The sequence below is a fragment of the Octopus sinensis genome, unplaced genomic scaffold (genome assembly GCF_006345805.1).
Source record: "Octopus sinensis unplaced genomic scaffold, ASM634580v1 Contig19113, whole genome shotgun sequence".
NCBI classification, from domain to species: Eukaryota; Metazoa; Mollusca; class Cephalopoda; order Octopoda; family Octopodidae; genus Octopus; species Octopus sinensis.
In genome coordinates this window covers 117111-136714 of record NW_021836179.1, presented here as the reverse complement: position 1 = coordinate 136714, position 19604 = coordinate 117111, and the positions used below count along the sequence as shown (strand labels likewise).

Genomic DNA, 19604 nt, shown 5'->3' with positions numbered 1-19604 from the left:
GTTTTATATGTTAATGCATGAAATATAGTTTGCTCCCATATGGGAATCTGATGACTGGTCCTTTACAGCTGCATTTCAAAAGTAACAAATTTTGCTTATTATATAATAATCAAATCTATAAATAAAAGAGAGAGAAGCAGTGATCAGCTAAGTACCAGTTTCGCACTGGGGTCGATATAATTGACTTAATACCTATGTCTGTCCTTGTTTGTCCCTTCTGTGTTTAGCCCCTTGTGGGTAGTAAAGAAATAGGCATTTCGTCTGCCGTTACGTTCTGAGTTCAAATTCTGCCGAGGTCGACTTTGCCTTTCATCCTTTCGGGGGTCGATAAATAAAGTACCAGTTACGCACTGGGGTCAATGTAATTGACTTAATCCATTTCTCTGTCCTTGTTTGTCCCCTTGTGGGCAGTAAAGAAATAGGTATTTCGTCTGTCTTTACGTTCTGAGTTCAAATTCTGCCGAGGTCGACTTTGCCTTTCATCCTTTCGGGGGTCGATAAATAAAGTACCAGTTTCGCACTGGAGTCGATGTAATTGACTTAATCCATTTCTCTGTCCTTGTTTGTCTCTTCTGTGTTTAGCCCCTTGTGGGTAGTAAAGAAATAGGTATTTCGCCTGCCGTTACGTTCTGAGTTCAAATTCTGCCGAGGTCGACTTTGCCTTTCATCCTTTCGGGGGTCGATAAATAAAGTACCAGTTTCGCACTGGGGACAATGTAATTGACTTAATCCATTTCTCTGTCCTTGTTTGTCTCTTCTGTGTTTAGCCCCTTGTGGGCAGTAAAGAAATAGGTATTTCGTCTGTCTTTACGTTCTGAGTTCAAATTCTGCCGAGGTCGACTTTGCCTTTCATCCTTTCAGGGTCGATAAATAAAGTACCAGTTTCGCACTGGGGTCGATGTAATTGACTTAATCACTTTGTTTGTCCCCTCTATGTTTAGCCCCTCATGGGCAGTAAAGAAATACATACATGTTCCACAGTAGTGCTTCTGAGGTTACCTGATGTGGCCATACCCAAAGTGCCAGGAACCAGTAATATTTCTTCGTAATATTAATTTATACCAGAAACAACATACGTAATAAATATAATAAAAGTTGACAACTTTTTTGATCTTAATTTATTTTGTAAACAAATAATACAATATTACACAGGCATTTTATAATGTTTCTTTCTTTTCTGGAAACTCACCATCTACTGGCACCAGTCTGCAGACCACCACTTTGAGAAGCACTCTTCTACAATGGTTTGATGAAATACTTCCTTTTACAGTCTGCTATATTTTTGACGGAAATATATGATATGGAATATATATGGGAATTGTTATATTTCAAATATCACACTGCTGAATCATCTTTCACATGTGAATACATTTACTTTGACTTGTTTCAGTCCTTTGACTGCGGCCACGCTGGAGCACCGCCTTTAATCGAGCAACTCGACCCCGGGACTTGTTCTTTTGTAAGCCCAGTACTTATTCTGTCGGTCTCTTTTGCCGAACCGCTAAGTGACGGGGACGTAAACACACCAGCATCGGTTGTCAAGCAATGCTAGGGGACAAACAGACGCACAAACACACACACACATACATATATATATACAAATATACGACAGGCTTCTTTCAGTTTCCGTCTACCAAATCCACTCACAAGGCTTTGGTTGGCCCGAGGCTATAGTAGAAGACACTTGCCTAAGGTGCCATGCAGTGGGACTGAACCCGGAACCATGTGGTTGGTAGACAAGCTACTTACCACACAGCCACTCCGTGGTTATAAAAGATTTTTTACATAGCAGAGGAAAAAAAAATTGTTTCCAAAGATTAGTTAATTAGTTAGTTAATTTTTTGGCTCAAAAATCAAAAACCAAGGCCATGTAGGGGGACACGGAGTTCATGTAAAGAGATCAGGCTACTTGTGGTCAAGGGAGACTTTGAACCGAGCGGTCGTCGGCATGGTTGGTTGTGTGTTGTGAAGAAATTTCAAAATGATACAATCATAATTTTGTATGGATAGACATGTGCGTTTTTAAGTTACCTTTTTGAGAGAATGATTTGCCACAGGTATCACAGTGAAATGGCTTCTCACCTGTATGAATACGTCTGTGAGAAGTTAAAGCACCACTTGCAGAGAACAATTCACCACAGACATCACAGTGAAATGGCTTCTCCCCTGTATGAATACGCTCATGAAATGTTAAGGCACTGCTTACAGGGAATGACTTATCACAAATACCACAGCGATATGGCTTCTCACCTGTATGAATACGTATGTGAGAAGTTAATGCAGTACTTGCAGAGAATGATTTACCACAGACATCACAATGGAATGGCTTCTCACCTGTATGAATACGTTTGTGAGAAGTCAGGTTAGACATTTGAGTGAATGATTTACCACAGACATCACAGTGATGTGGCTTCTCACCTGTATGAATACGTTTATGTTTAGTTAAGGCACCATTTTCAGAGAATGATTTAGCACAGGTGTCACAGTGAAATGGCCTCTCACCTGTATGAATGCGAGTATGTTTCGTCAAGTCACCACTTCTGCGGTATGATTTACCACAGGTATCACAGTGATATGGCTTTTCACCTGTATGAATACGTCTGTGAGAAGTTAAAGCACTACTTGTAGTGAAAGCTTTGCCACAGACATCACAGTGATATGGTTTCTCTCCAGTATGAATACGCATGTGAGTAGTTAAGTCACCACCAGCAGAGAATGATTTGCCGCAGGTATTACAGTGATATGTCTTCTCACCTGTATGAATACGTTTGTGAGAAGTCAAATTAGATATTTGAGAGAATGATTTACCACAGGTAGCACAGTGAAATGGCTTCTCTTTTGTATGGATACGTTTATGAGAAGTCATGTTTGATATTTGAGAGAATGATTTACCACAGATATCGCAATTGTATGGTTTTTCATTTGTATGAATACGTTTGTGCTTAGTCAAGTTGGATATTTGGGAGAAAGATTTACGACATATATCACAGTGATATGGCTTCTCTCCTGTATGAACACGCTTGTGTTTAGTCAAGTCAGCATTTTCTGAGAATGATTTACCACAGACATCACAGTCAAAAGGCTTCCTTTTTGTATGAAAGCATTTGTGAATTGTTAGATTACGTTTTTCAGAGAATGATTTCGTGCAGATATTACAGTGATATGATTTTCCTAATTCTTTCGACATCTCTTTAAGGGATAAAAACAGCCCGAATCATTGAAGTTTCTCACAATATTAAAGTTTTTCTTTATCTTTTTCTCACCACATCAAATAGTTTTCTCCTTGTTCTTCTTATAATTATTGATTCCTTAGAAATATCAACTGCTATCAACTCTGATCTTCACTGATATCTAAAGATGCTGTCAAAGCATAAATTTATCCAAGTTTAATTAGAATGCAAAAGCACCAGATAATCAGACGGAGAAAGAGCAAATATTTCACAGTAATTCAAGCCCAGATTAAGAGGAGATGGATTTTTATATCTGTTCTCTAAAATATGATAAATATTCCAGATGTATCCAAAGTTAAAAAGTTGTTTTGTGCCAATGTCATCCGTAAATCTGAAATAATAAAGAAACAGTATTTAGATAGAGAGGAGAGATCAAAATGGAAATCAAAATGAAGAACAGTGGTTCCGGTGCGCGCACTTGCCTAGTCGCGCATCCGCGCTAGCTAGTCGTGACTACTCGATTCTACGACTACCTAGCAACGTAAATAAAACACAAATTAAATAATTTTTTTACACAAAGTAAATAATTTTTGTTAAACTCAGTCCCACTGCGTGGCACCTTAGACAAGTGTCTTCTACTATAGCCTTGGGCCAACCAAAGCCTTGTGAGTGGATTTGGTAGACGGAAACTGAAAGAAGCCCATCGTATATATGTATATATATATATATATAAGGTTAATCCAAACGGGAAAACAGAAAAAACAACAACACGTGGAACAATTAAAGTATTATTATTATTAGGCGCTCAGGAAAAAGGGAAGAAGGAGGGTATGACGTTTCGAGCGGAGCTCTTCGTCGGAAACATAAGAGAAGGAAGAAAGAAGAAAGAAAGATCCCGATGCGGGCGAACGGAGGGAAGGCTGTATGGTAACTAGCTTGCTAACCAACCACATGGTTCCGGGTTCAGTCCCACTGCGTGACATCTTGGGCAAGTGTCTTCTGCTATAGCCCCGGGCCGACCAAAGCCTTGTGAGTGGATTTGGTAGATGGAAACTGAAAGAAGCCCGTCGTATATATGTATATATGTATATATATATATATATATATATATATATATGTATGTGGGTATTTGTGTTTGTCCCCCTAGCATTGCTTGGCAACCGATGCTGGTGTGTTTATGTCTCCGATACTTAGCGGTTCGGCAAAAGAGACTGATAGAATAAGTACTGGGCTTACAAAAGAATAAGTCCTGCGGTGGAGTTGCTCGATTAAAGGCGGTGCTCCAGCATGGCCGCAGTCAGATGACTGAAACAAGTAAAAGAGTAAAGTGAATAAGACACAAAATAAATAATTTTTTAAACAAAGTAAATAACATACAAAGGATCGACTAGTCACGACTAGCTAGCGCGGGTACGCGAGTGCGCGCACGGGGACCACTTCTCAAGTAGTACCCAAACAGCAACCACCATTAACTTCATCCTCCGTTATTTTTCAGCATTTAATTGGATTCCTCATTCCGAAAGAACTGGAATTTTTTGCACGATCCTATTAATTCCCAAGCTACAATGCAAAAGACGCAAAGATTTTACGAAAATTCCAAAAAATAATTAAAAAAAAGTTATGAGAGAAATATTCGAAAGGTAAAACTATCAATACAAATATTCTGTGTTTAGCCCCTTGTGGGTAGTAAAGAAATAAATATAAATATTCTGACCCTTTGTGGGGAGGCGCAAGGAAGGGAACTCCATACCAAAAAATGCATTGCTTTACTACCCACAAGGGGCTAAACAAGGACAGACAAAGGGATTAAGTCGATTACATTGACCCCAGTGCGTAACTGGTACTTATTTAATTGACCTGACATACATAACAGTCAAATACCTATCACCCCTCCACAGAGATATACTTCTTTACTACCCACAAGGGGCTAAACACAGAGGGGACAGACAAAGGGATTAAGTCGATTATATCGACCCCAGTGCGTAACTGGTACTTATTTAATCGACCTGACATACATAACAGTCAAATACCTATCACTCCTCTACACCCTGACACAGAGATATACTTCTTTACTACCCACAAGGGGCTAAACACAGAGGGGACAGACAAAGGGATTAAGTCGATTATATCGACCCCAGTGCGTAACTGGTACTTATTTAATCGACCTGACATACATAACAGTCAAATACCTATCACCCCTCCACCCCCTGACACAGATATATTTCTTTACTACCCACAAGGGGCTAAACACAGAGGGGACAAACAAGGACAGACAAAAGGATTAAGTCGATTACATCGACCCCAGTGCGTAACTGGTACTTATTTAATCGACCTGACATACATAACAGTCAAATACCTATCACCCCTCCACCCACTGACACAGAGATATATTTCTTTACTACCCACAAGGGGCTAAACACAGAGGGGACAAACAAGGACAGACAATGGGATTAAATCGATTACATCGATTCCAGTGCGTAACTGGTACTTATTTAATCGACCTGACATACATAACAGTCAAATACCTATCACCCCTCCACACCCTGACACAGAGTTATACTTCTTTACTACCCACAAGGGGCTAAACACAGAGGGGACAAACAAGGACAGACAATGGGATTAAATCGATTACATCGATTCCAGTGCGTAACTAGTACTTGATTCCATACCAAAATATATTTTAGTCGAGTCTCTTGCTAGTTTCAGGGGAGTTACGACCAAAGAATTTAAGAGACTTGCACCTGTATCATACATATCATTGCTGAGTATCCAGGGATTCCTAGAAGCCGGATAAGAGGTCTACCTACTGTGTATAGAGATAAATATGTATGTATATCTTACCTGTTACGATATACAAATCAGTATTTGGTGTGGAAATAGATTTGATTTCAACAAATCTCGGTCAAAAGAAGAGCAAAACGAATTCTTGGTCTTTCTTGGCATCCATAAAGCTTGCAGCGGAAGCGGAAATACATAGCGTCGGGGGGAGGGAATTGCAGTCGCCAAAAGATGTAACGTCTACGTTAGAAAACATCGGAAAGTGGCTCAATTGTCTTCACCCCCGCCGTAAACAGAACCCTTCCCCCTTTATTTCAGGATAAAGTAAAAAAAAAAAACGAAGGCAAGGGATATGGGACTGAAATTTTGATGTTGGGATTGTTGAAAAAATCTTTTCCAGAATCGAAATTTCCATGGCCTAAAAACATGGGATTCCGGAGAGAAAAAAAAACAAAAAAGGAATTTGAAAGCCGGGAAGGGCTCCGTTTCGATCTTTGCTATAGTTGAGGGTCGAAGGTCGAAATAGTTTGGCGACCCCTGATAAAGGCGTAGGGAACAGCACCTGCTGTGTTTCTAATCATATGTCCGTTTAATGAACAAACATACGATTATATGCATTCTAATGCTAAGATGTAATGATGTTAGAAATATTTGGCTGCTATTTTTAGCAGGTTCAGTGACCATGCGCAGACACTCTTGTTGAGACGTAATTACTATTTAGCTGGATGAGGTTTTTATCATTTACCTTGGCTGAGATGCAATTAAAGGTGTGAATTAATATAATTTTAACGTCTCTTCGTGTTATATTGGGGACTTTTAATATATGTCACCGGTGTCGTTCAACCGCGGGAATAATTATCAACAGCTTCTACACGTGCTTCTAATTAAGATGAATCTAATTATATCAGATGTAGTAATACCTTGTGTTCAGGTGAACGTTGATCTCTAGGAATAACACGAAGCGACTTACATGATTTGTGATTTAATATTTCTCTTGATCACAGCTTTAGTTGGTTGATCCCTATTTTACAGGAAAGGGGGCAAAAAGCTTTGAATCGAGGAACTTTGCTCGCCCTTCTTCATATTTCATTTGGACCTTAGACCGAAAGCACGAATTGTTTGTATGCCCCTTTGTAGCAAATATTGTGCGCATTTCTACTATCCATGGTGGGAAAAACAAACTGGATTTCAAGAAAGGATCCTGGTCAGATCAACAAGTATTCTAATGGTAAGTGAAAAAATATATCTACATAGCATTTGTTGTACACTTGTTAACGGAGGTGTGTGATATCTAAGACAAGAAACTGAACCATAGGAGGTTAGTCTATATCTACAGACATTTGTCAGCTTTTTAAGTATTCCTGAAGACAAGCAGGAAGACCTCCCTCACAACGGCTTTCCTTTTGGTAAACGATATTTCCCCTTTTGACACCCGATTTGTGCAATTTTCTTTTGAGTCCTTTAATCGTTTAATAATGTATATTTTGTCAGTAAATTTAGGGCATAACTACAGAAATGCGGGATCCTTTCGGTTTGGGGAGTTACCAAAATTGAAATTGCAAAAATGTTTATATCATTGTTCTGTGACCCTAACCACATATTTTCAGGGAGTTCTCAAAAATGAAGCCCCCAAAAATCAAAATATTATTCCCCGCCTAACCTGAATTCATCACTTATAAATTTATATATGTATATATATATACGTAGGTAGATAGAGATATGTATATATGTGCATGCATGAGTAATGTTACACAATGTTAAAGAGTAGTTGTAGTTTACAAATTCTTACCTGAATTCATCACTTATAAATTTATATATGTATATATATATACGTAGGTAGATAGAGATATGTATATATGTGCATGCATGAGTAATGTTACACAATGTTAAAGAGTAGTTGTAGTTTACAAATTCTTACATTTCACCCAATGTTATATGATGTCATTTGTTAATTAATAAAGAAATATTTTAACATTTCTCTTTTGATCTTTCCTCTCTATCTAATTCTGTTTCTTTGTCATTTCAGATTTACGGATGACATTGGCATCAAAGAAATTTCCTTTTATAATGAATACATCTTCAACATTTTTCATCTTTTAAAGTCTTGAGGAAAAGTTTACACAGAATGCATCTAAGCCTATTTCTATAAATCTTTGGTAGAAATTCTATGAAATGTTTGCTCTGAACTGAGATTAATAGCAACATTTTTCTATTTCATTAGCTGATGCTTTGCATTCTCGTTACTCTTTGATGACTTTCTAAATTTATAGCATCTTTAGATATCAGTGAAGTTTGCAGTGGAAATATTTGTAAGGAATAAACTATAAAAAGAAGGATAAAGATAGGAGTAAAAGTTTAATGTGGTGAGAAAGACCAAGGATTGGGTCTATTTTGATTCCTCAGAGAAATGCTGACAAATATGCAAAAATCATTGTATCGTTGTGATATCTGTGGTAAATCAACCACTGGAAGTTTTGCATTAGATAGACACAAGCGTACTCACACAGGAGAAAAACCGTTCCAGTGTGATATCTGTGGTAAATCATTCTCTCAAAATAGTGTGTTAACTACTCACAAACGTATTCACACAGGAGAGAAACCATATCACTGTGATATCTGTGATAAATCATACTCTCAAAGCTATGACTTAACTAAACACAAATGTGTTCATTCCGGAGAGAAGCCATTTCGCTGTGATATTTGTGGTAAATCCTTCATACAAAGCAATGACTTAACTAAACACAAACGTGTTCATACAGGAGAGAAGCCATTTCGCTGTGATATTTGTGGTAAATCCTTCACTCAAAGCAATAACTTAACTAATCACAAACGTGTTCATACAGGAGAGAAGCAATTTCACTGTGATATTTGTGGTAAATCCTTCACTCAAAGCAATAACATAACTAAACATAAACGTATTCATACAGGTGAGAAACCATATGAGTGTGATGTCTGTGGGAAACCATTCTCTGAGAGAAGTGCCTTAATTATACATAAACGTGTTCATACAGGAGATAAACCATTTCGCTGTGATATTTGTGGTAAATCGTTCAATTCAAGTGGTGCCTTAATTGTACACAAACGTGTTCATACAGGAGAAAAACCATTTCACTGTGATATCTGTGGCAAATCATTTCCTATACAAGTAAGCTTAACTAGGCACAAACATATTCATACGGGGAAGAAGCCATTTAGCTGTGATATTTGTGCTAAATCCTTCGCTCAAAGCAGTGACTTAGCTAAACACAAACGTGTTCATAGAGGAGAGAAGCCATTTCACTTTGATATCTGTGGTAAATCATTCTCTCAGAATAATAATTTAACTAAACACAGGCTCATTCACACAGGTGAGACACCATTTCACCGTAATATCTGTGGTAAATCATTTCCTATACAAGTTAGCTTAGCTAAACACAAACATGTTCATACAGGAGAGAAGCCATTTGCCTGTGATATCTGTGGGAAACCATTCACTGCAAGTGGTGCCTTAATTATACACAGGCGTATTCACACGAGGGAGAAACCATTTCACTGTAATATCTGTGGTAAATCATTCTCTTACGGAAGTGCCTTAATTGTACACAAACGTGTTCATACAGGAGAGAAACCATATCACTGTAATATCTGTAGTAAATCATTTCCTATAGAAATTAGCTTAACTAAACGCAGACTCATTCATACAGGAGAGAAGCAATTTCACTGTGATATTTGTGGTAAATCCTTCATACAAAGCAATGACTTAACTAAACACAAACGTGTTCATACAGGAGAAAAACCGTTTCAGTGTGATGTCTGTGGTAAATCATTCTCTCAAAATAGTGTGTTAACTACTCATAAGCGTATTCATACAGGAGAGACACCATATAACTGTAATATCTGTGGTAAATCATTCTCTGGAAAGAACAGTTTAACTAGACACATGCGTCTTCATACAGGTGAGAAACCATATGAGTGTGATGTCTGTGGGAAACCATTCTCTGATAGAAGTGCCTTAATTAGTCACAAACGTGTTCATACAGGAGAGAAACCATTTCCGTGTGATATCTGTGGTAAATCATTCTCTGTAAACAGTATTTTAATTGAACACAAAAGAATTCATACAGGAGAAAAACCGTATCACTGTGATATTTGTGGTAAATCATTCTCTCACAGAAGTGCCTTAATTATACACAAACGTATTCATACAGGTGAGAAGCCATATGCGTGTGATGTCTGTGGGAAATCATTCTCTGATAGAAGTGCCTTAATTAGTCACAAACGTAATCACACAGGAGATAAGCCATTTCCGTGTGATATCTGTGGTAAATCATTTCCTACAAACAGTCATTTAACTCAACACGGACGTATTCACACAGGAGAGAAACCATTTCAATGTGATATCTGTGGTAAATCATTCTCTGTAAGCAGTAATTTAATTGGACACAAACGAATTCATACAGGAGAAAAGCCGTATCACTGTAATATCTGTGGTAAATCATTCTCTGACGGAAGTAACTTAATTGTACACAAACGTATTCACACAGGAGAGAATCCATATCAATGTGATGTCTGTGGTAAATCATTTTCTCGAAGTGATACTTTAACTTCACACAAACGTGTTCATACAGGAGAGAAACCTTATCAGTGTGATATCTGCAGTAAATCATTCTCTGAAAGTACTACATTAAATAAACACAAGCGTATTCACACAGGAGAAAAGCCATTTCACTGTGATATCTGTGGTAAATCATTCCCTCAAAATTGTCAGTTAACTTCTCACAAACGTATTCATACAGGAGAGAAACCATTTCACTGTGTTATCTGTGGTAAATCATACTCTCAAAATTGTCATTTATCTTCCCACAAACGTGTTCATACAGGAGAGAGGCCTTTTTGCTGTGATTTCTGTGGTAAATCATTCTCTCAGAAACGTTACTTAACTGCACATGTATCTATCCATACAAGAATTTGACTGTATTATTTATCAAATATCTTTGCAGCACACAGCAACAGACATTTTAGAACCCTTTCTCCTTGTGGGCATTGTCAGTAACTGATGAACTCTTGGTAACATTCATAATCATCAGGGTTCCTTTTTGAGGTATTGTTTATGATGCCAACCCTTTTTGTAAGCACTTACCTGGGATACACATAGTTTTGCTGGGCACAGGTATTTGTTAGAATTGTGTGTAGAAAATAATTTGTATAACCATAAATATTGCCACTTTAGGAAGCACTAGATTAGACAATTGTGAGGAGTGGAAACAGTGATGTGCAGATAAATATAGTTGTGTGTGTAGCAGACACGAGAGGCCCATTGATATTAAAGCTGAAATCTAAAAGAGGAGAAACGTGTGAGGCAGTGCAGCATCATGAGAGCAGATGGTGGAGAAATCCAGGTGAACATCTTTTAGAGTAACTGGGTTTTTAGCAAGACACAATTTCTTGCATACTGAAAATATATACTCCATGAAGAAGATTGTGAAATCGTGTGGAGGTGACGTGGTTAAATAAATATGTCTTCAACACTGAAACTTGCTGACTTGGTTTTTATATGTACCTAAATATGTATGTTTGATTGCTTTTCGTTTATTAATTGCATCCAAGGTCTTTGTTGATGCTGGGCTTTGATCTATGTTTGCTTGTTTATTTCAGCTTGCTTCTTATTCCTCTGTGTCAATTTGCTTCTGATGAAGCAATTAGATGAACAAAGCTGCTATCCCCACTTTTTTCATGCAGGTGAAATTTCTGAGGCTTCCTCCTCACTTCACCCCGTTTTACAGTCCCCAAAAAGCATTGTAGCATATTACGAGGTCACAGAACTTCATCCAACGAAAAAAGACAAAAATATCCAATGATTCCAGGGTGGGAAGGGGTCTCCCTCCCCACTTTTTTTCTGAACCCAAATAAGGGATTTGCAGCATATTAAGAGGTATTTGACTCCACGCAAAAAATCCAAGTTTTTTTTTCTTTTTGCTTTGTGAAAATCTTAGAAATTTACTGTTCTACAGTAATTTTCTTTGCTGTAAATAAATATTTATATCACCTTGGATAAGGGGTGATTTGTTTTTGAAACGCCTTTTAATGGAAACGGTACGTCTTCCATGCCATCAAACATGCGAATCATTTGGCAATAAATAGCATTATATTTTTGGGTAAATAAAGAGAAATTGGAAAATGTAAAGAAAACAATTTTAATTCTGATATAACCATAATTGGCATACCTACACAACTCCTCTCCACTTTGTTTCCTCCTGTCTTTCAAAACAAAAAAAAGTGTGTTTTCAATGAAATTCTCTACAAACATGAAGTGGAGAGAGAACACACAGGGAAAGGAAAAGCCTACAAACATCTTCTTTGAAATTTTGTAATTTTCCAGATGGTTAAACTGCTTCATCACACCCTGCCACCCTTCATCCTCTCCTTCCCCACATGCTCCGATCCCTTCTAGCGTGGGATTTGGTGGGTATTTGTCCTGCTCATCCCTTTATTCAGCCCACAACTCCAGTAATTGCCAACTTAACCAACATCGTCTCCTACCCCCACTGCCAGTATTAACGCTCTTCGTCCTGCTCCCCACTCTACCTCCATCGCTAACCTTCTCCCTACTCCCCTTATTCACCCCACCCTGCCTGCATCACCACTCAACCACCCCCTCTAGCTCCAGCGCTATTGTCCCCCACCCCATCTGAATTCTTATTTCTTCATTGCCCACAAGGGTCTAAACATAGAGGGGACAGACAAAAGAATTAAGTCGATTACATCGACCCCAGTGCGTAACTGGTACTTAATTTATCGACCTTGAAAGGATAAAATGTACAGTCGACCTCGGCGGAATTTGAACTCAGAACGTAACGGCAGACGAAATACCACTAAGCATTTCGCCCGGCGTGCTAACGTTTCTACCAGCTCGCTGCCCCATCTGAATTCTACCTCTTATGCTGACCCCTCTGATGCTGCTAATTCACCTCCAAGCTGTGTCCTCTGCAACTGTACAAGCTACCATCACATGCCTTGGTCTCATCAAAGCCACAGTCGAACCAATTCAACTATATGGCTCAGAAACCTGGACTTTATCAAAGAAGCTTGAGAGGCGGTTGGATGGAACCTACACTCGCCTCCTTATCAGAGCTCAAAATCTCTCGTGGAAGCGCCATCCAACCAAAATGCAAATATATGGGAAACTACCACCTGTGATATCTCTTGTGAAAGGTAGGAGAGTCCAGTTTGCTGGACATTGTTGTAGAGCTGAAAACGAGGCAATTTCTACTCTTCTCCTCTGGAAGCCATCTGCTCAATACCAGAGGGCGCACACTCTCCTACCCTGATGTAATCTCCAGGGATACAGGCATCCAGCAACAAGACCTCCATTATGCCATGATGGACCGTGAAGTCTGGCGTAGCATGGTAAATTCCATTGTCTCGACCACGGTCGAACAATGATGATGATGATCACATGCCACTTGTGTAGTCCAAGTCATCGCAGGAACTGCGTCAGCATTACTCAGGTTCAAAGCAAAAGTCTTTTTAACTGGACATACAACTGATGTCGCTTTAGTTCCGACATCCCTTGTAGGACAGAACCTTACCCTGAAGTCCAGATCCCTGTTGATGATTTTGCTGCCATTCTTCAGCGTTTGTCCCAGCTGAAGTTCATCAATCGGATCCCTAAGGCTGCTGAGACTTATTTTGTCTGTGTTCTCTCAAAACTGCCGCAGAAAGTCTTCCGATTGGCAGCAACTGTTCCTATTCCCTTTGGTTTCCCTCTACGCAATGAATGGGAATAACGGATCCCTCACTTCTTCCCCGAAACTGCTGTTCGAATCTACCTCAACCAGTGGTCATCTCGGGTCGGTCATCAGTTCAAACCCAAGCACTGGTCGACCACCTAACATAAAGAAGGTTGTTAATACCAAATTCAGAGAATTAGACTCTAAAGGGAGTGTTCTCCTTCTTTCCTCTCTATCCTCCCTCATCCTGTGTATCACAGACTCCCTTAACCAACAGGAGGAGAAACATTCTCTGCTCCCTCCAGATGATCACCTACACTTGCCCAACCCACCAAGTTTTCTACATCCCATCTTCACCCCTGACAATATGAGGGAGGCAATTGTCACATTTCTGGCAGGTTCTAGTGCTAGAATCGATGGCTTATGACTTCAGCATTTCAAGGATGATATCAACCTGTCAGCCGGTGATGCTGGAATCGCACTCATGGAGAACCTTACACAATTCATAACATTTTACTATTTCGAGAGTGTCCTTGCCTACATTCGTCCCCTGTTCTTTGGGGACAAGGTATTTGGTCTCATGAAGCCCAATGGTGACCTCCACCCCATAGCAGTTGATTGTACTCTGTCACTGCCTGACTGAGGAATTTTCCCCTATTCAGCTAGGAGTGGGTACTTAGCTAGGCTGTGAGTTGGCTGCTCATGCCACCAGGGCTTTCACCAACTTGCCTTCTGAATGTCATTCCCAAACTTGACCATAAGGATGCTTTTAACTCCATCAGTCGAGACGTCATCCTCTGCGCAGTAAGGGGGATTCCCCACCAGTTTATCACTTTGCTTGCAAGCCTATCATGAGCCCTCCAACCTCTCATTTGGTGACCACCTCATCCCATCTGCCTCTGGTGTCCAACAGGGTGATGCACTTGATTGTTCCCTATTCACGTTGGGCATTGAAGATATTCCCAAGATGAAAGCTGACCTAGACCTAAATGTCTGGTACCTCAATGATGCTTCTTTGGGAGGCCCTCCTGACAAGGTGCTTCCAACAGCGAGAATGATGACCCTAACCCAAATGTGAGCTCTGGCCCCTCAACCACCCACCTTGCCATGAGCAAGCAACAAAATTATTTGTTGACTCCCTTCCCTCAAACGCGATTCGTCCTTCATCAGCGTGGTGCTCCCTTGGAGACCCAGTTACTGACCTAGCTTTTGTGTCCATCTTTAGATCCAAAGTGGCTGACCTTGAAACAACTTTTAAAATAACCTTCAATTAATTGTGACCCACCAAGGTTTTTTCTACACTTAGGAATTCCTTGTCGATTCCTAATCTGTTGTATTTTCTGAGATTTAGTCCCTCTTACAGATTCCTGTTGTCCCTCCAATACCTTGACAAACCTAATCTTCAGGTAACTCGAATGCTTGTTCAATGTCAAATTCTCCCCCAGATTCCTGCAACCAAGCTGCCCTGCAGAAACAGTTTCGGGGTCTGGGCCTGCACAAGGGCTTTTCTTCCTCTCTTCCTTCTTTTCTTCCCTCCATCCACAATTGTTCCCTTTTGGTTGGCGCAACATCCTCTCCTCTCCAACGTCGACTAATTACAACAGGAAGATGGATGTAGTTCTATCACAGGGGAGAGAGAGAGCTGGGTTTGTCAGTGGAGGGCAGACGGAAAGAGAAAGTATGGGACAATCTGCGTTCAGCTGCCATTTTCAACAAACGAGAGCGATAGAATAAGTAGTAGGCTTACAAAGTATAAGTCCTGCGGTCGATTGTGGGAGGGGGGTAATGAAATACCAAAGTGCAAACTCAGAATGCTGAACCTTTCATGTGATATGACAAAAGGCAGAGGATCCTGATGCCTTGCTGTACAAAAAAAGACAAACCCCAAACTCCATAGCAGAGTGTTAAGACTCGTTCCTCTAGTGGTGAAAAGCACTTCTGACTGTTCTTCATAAAAGTGGCTGTGGAGTGTTATGTAAAAGAGATTCGTTAATAGTTAATCATGATCTCTAAATTTGTTTCTGCCAGCCTCGTGTGGCCCCCGTGCCGGTGGCATGTAACGAGCAACATCCGTCCGTGGCCGTTTGCTAGCCCCGTCTGGCACCTGTGTGGGCGGCAAGTAAAAATCACTCATTACACTCTCGGAGTGGTGGGCATTAGGAAGGGCATCCAGCCGTAGAAACACTGCCAGATCATACTGGAGCCTGGTGAAGCCTTCTGGCTTCCCAGACCCCAGTTGAACCGTTCAACCCATGCCAGCATGGAAAGCGGACGCTAAATGATGATGATGATGATGATGATGGAAGATGAGCAAAATAGGATGTAAATAAACCATCACTAATCCCACATTGTCACCTTTCTTCCTTTTATTCAGCATCCATTGCCCTTCTGTGCATGGATGCTGTCATGATGTGGATCAACAAAACTGAGTGAATCATTCACAATTTAATGGGTACACAAGTTGCTGAGACCCACACGGGAACACCCCAATCGAATATCAAACAGGTTTCATTAAATATTTGTATATTACTGTCATTATTTCGGGTTTCTATCATAAAATACACTTTTCTAAGGACAATTTACTTCCACAGAATATAGAATTTCTATTCAGATACAGATTTTTACAAAAATAAAAGAAAGAAAAAACATTAAAAGTAGAAAAAGGTCAAACCCCTCCCCAAAGAATACATCAAAGGTGAATTGGGTTTCATTTAGAATTATCAGCAAAACAACGATTTAGAGTTGTTGATAGGTAAAGACAGGGGTTAGTTATGTTGTCCAGTGTATAAACATCTCTGAGAAGACAGGACAAGAGGGAAATGATACAACTGTGGCAGCCAACAAGTAAAACAGAAGAAAATGATCTTTATGTCTCTGACATTACTGGGACAAGCCATGTTGCCTATGCTACAGGGGTAGAAGAAAGGGAACATTCTCTCTCTTTCTCTTTTACTTGTTTCAGTCATTTGACCGCGGCCATGCTGGAGCACCGCCTTTAGTCGAGCAATTCGACCCCGGGACTTATTCTTTGTAAGCCCAGTACTTATTCTATCGGTCTCATTTCCCGAACTGTCAAGTGACGGGGACATAAACACACCAGCATCGGTTGTCAAGCAATGCTAGGGGACAAACACAGACACACAAACATACACGCACACATATATATACATATATATATATACATATATATGACAGGCTTCTTTAAGTTTCCGTCTACCAAATCCACTCACAAGTCATTGGTCGGCCCGGGGCTATAGCAAAAGACACCTGCCCGAGGTGCCATGCAGTGGGACTGAACCCAGAACCATGTGGTTGGTTAGCAAGCTACTTACCACACAGCCACTCCTGTGGAAATTGTGATAATAAAACAAATGTTTTCCTCACCACAACCACCACCACCAAAAGTTAATTTCTCTCCGAAAGAGCGAGGGTGGCATTATCTCTTTCTTTCACTTTTTCATTAGAATGTCTCAAGACACTTGGTTGTCACAAAACTGTTAAAACTTCACAAACTTGACCGACCTGTGGCTAAATCTGGATTTAATTTCATTTTATACAAACTATGCTATCAATTATAGAGAATTGCAAACCTAACTTATTTATCTGTACATTTTCATAAATGTTTCCACAGGGTTCACACAAAAAGAAGTTGTGCAACAGCAAGCACAGAGATAAATTGCGGCGATCCTTCGGTATACGTACCGGAAGTGGCTTTCTTTACACTTCTGAAGATAACAGAAACCCTTTTCTTGTACCCCTAACCCTAACCCCACCATATATAAAAAAAAAAACACTTTCTTGAAATGTATCCGGTACCTATACCAAAGTTACGCCACATATATATATATGTATGTATATATATCATACACACACAAGATGGAGAGCTGGCAGAAACATTAGCACGCCAGTCGAAATGCTTAGAGGTATTTCGTCTGTCGTTACGTTCTGAGTTCAAATTCTGCCGGGGTCGACTTTGCCTTTCATCCTTTCGGGGTCGATAAATAAAGTACCAGTTACGCACTGGGGTCGATGTAATCGACTTAATACCTATGTCTGTCCTTGTTTGTCCCCTCTGTGTTTAGCCCCTTGTGGGTAATAAAGAAATAGGTATTTCATCTGTCGTTACGTTCTAAGTTCAAATTCTGCCGGGGTCGATAAATTAAGTAGCAGTTTCGCACTGGAGTCAATGTAATTGACTTAATCCCTTTGTCTGTCTTTGTTTGTCCCCTCTATGTTTAGCCCCTTGTAGGTAGTAAAGAAATATATATTATACACACGCTTATAGATGTGTGTCTTTATTTTTCCGAATGCCCCACTCCACCGGTTTGTTCACATCCACGCCTTACCTTCGCTGCTGAAGAAAGTTACGGCCAAAGGAATCAAGGGACTCGCCCCTGTATAATACAGATCATTGCTGAGTGTCCAGGGATTCCTAGAAACCGGATAAGAGGTCTGCCTTCTGTGTATATAGATAAATATGTAGGTACTACTAGCGAAGTCTGGACCCGGTGCGCGCTAGCTAGTCGTAAGTAGTCGATCCTACAACGACCTGCGCTTATGCAAATGATTTGATTTTACAATTAAAATAAAAGAATTTTTTTAAAGAAAGTAAATAAATTATTTCTTAGAACAACGTATATGATTTTTTTACACAAATCAAAAATGTGTATGATATATTGTTTTACTAGTTTTTAGTATTTGGACAGCATCCATAGTAGGTACATCACTCAGGTATGTATATATATATATATATATATATATATATATATATAAATATATATATATATGTATATATCTATAAATATATATATATATGTATATATATATAAATATATATATATATAAATATATATATATATATATATATATATATACACACACATATGAATATATATATAAACACACACACACATATATATATATTCACACACACACACACACGTATATATATATATATATGTATGTATATATTTGTATATATATATATATATATACATATATATATACACACGCACACACACATATATATATATATGTATGTATATGTGTGTCGTTGTAGGATCGACTATTTACGACTAGCTAGCGCGTGGGCGCGCACCGGGTCCAGTCTTCGCTAGTAGTACCAAATATGTATGTATATCTTACCTGTTACGATATACAAATCAGTATTTAGTGTGAAAATAGATTTGATTTCAGCAAATCTCGGTCAAAGGGAGAGCAAAACGAATAATTGGTCTTCTTTGCCATCGACAAAGCTTGCAGCGGAAGCGGAAGTCCATATCGTCAGGGGAAAGAATTGCAGTTCTACCAAGACTAGAATTGTTACCATTTCGCTTTCAGAAACGAATTTTCATAATTATTATGGATTACCAAGTGATTTAATGGTGTTGTGATTTATTTCTTTACGGGAATAATTATCAACAGCTTCTACACGTGCTTCCAATTAAGACGAATCTAATTATATCAGATGTAGTAATACCTCGTGTTCAGGTGAACGTTGATCTCTATGAATAACACGAAGCGACTTACATGATTTGTGATTTAATATTTCTCTTGATCACAGCTTTAGTTGGTTGATCCCTATTTTACAGGAAAGGGAAGGTGATGCCCGTGTGGGTGCATGGTTTTTCTTAACACCTGAGCCTCGCTGTCACCTGTAGTAATACTGGGAGGATGCTGGATTGCTTCAGTAGGTTCTATCAAACCTTGTGGGGTGCAACCAGCTGCTGTGATAAAAGAAATACCTCCTAATATGCTGCAAATCCCTTATTTTGGTTTGGAAAAGTGGGAGGACACCCCCATCTTAGTTTCGTTGGAAACTTATTTTTTTCATTGAATGAATTCCTCTGACCTAATATGCTACAAAACCTTTTTTGGGGTCCGAAAAACGGGATGGAGGGAGCTGGAAGCCTTGGAATGTTCGCCCCAATCGCCATTGATCTTTTTA

At 39.4% G+C, this 19604-nt stretch overlaps 2 protein-coding genes across 5 annotated transcripts in view; both read right to left on the bottom strand.

Annotated features, from left to right (window-relative positions):
- The window catches only part of LOC115232022 (zinc finger protein 271-like), a 31527-nt gene extending 12654 nt beyond the window's left edge, over positions 1 to 18873 (bottom strand). Inside the window, exon 1 of the mRNA XM_036500206.1 lies at positions 18803 to 18873. The gene's annotated coding sequence lies outside the window, so the exon portion shown is untranslated. The remainder of the gene's footprint in view (positions 1 to 18802) is intronic.
- LOC115232024 (zinc finger protein 271-like) lies at positions 1756 to 6116 on the bottom strand. Of its 4 annotated transcripts, XM_036500211.1 has the most exons (4): positions 6012 to 6116; positions 2984 to 3561; positions 1951 to 2899; positions 1777 to 1819 (listed from the first exon to the last, which is right to left on the bottom strand). In XM_036500211.1, the coding sequence occupies exons 2-3, from the start codon at positions 3185 to 3187 to the stop codon at positions 1991 to 1993; spliced, it is 1113 nt and encodes a 370-aa protein (XP_036356104.1). In that variant the 5' UTR covers positions 3188 to 3561; positions 6012 to 6116; the 3' UTR covers positions 1777 to 1819; positions 1951 to 1990. The 4 variants fall into 4 exon arrangements, with proteins under 4 accessions (XP_036356105.1, XP_036356102.1, XP_036356103.1 ...); XM_036500212.1 differs by having other exon boundaries at positions 1756 to 2729; positions 2982 to 3561; XM_036500209.1 differs by having other exon boundaries at positions 1756 to 2899.
- Positions 18874 to 19604: the final 731 nt, after the last annotated feature.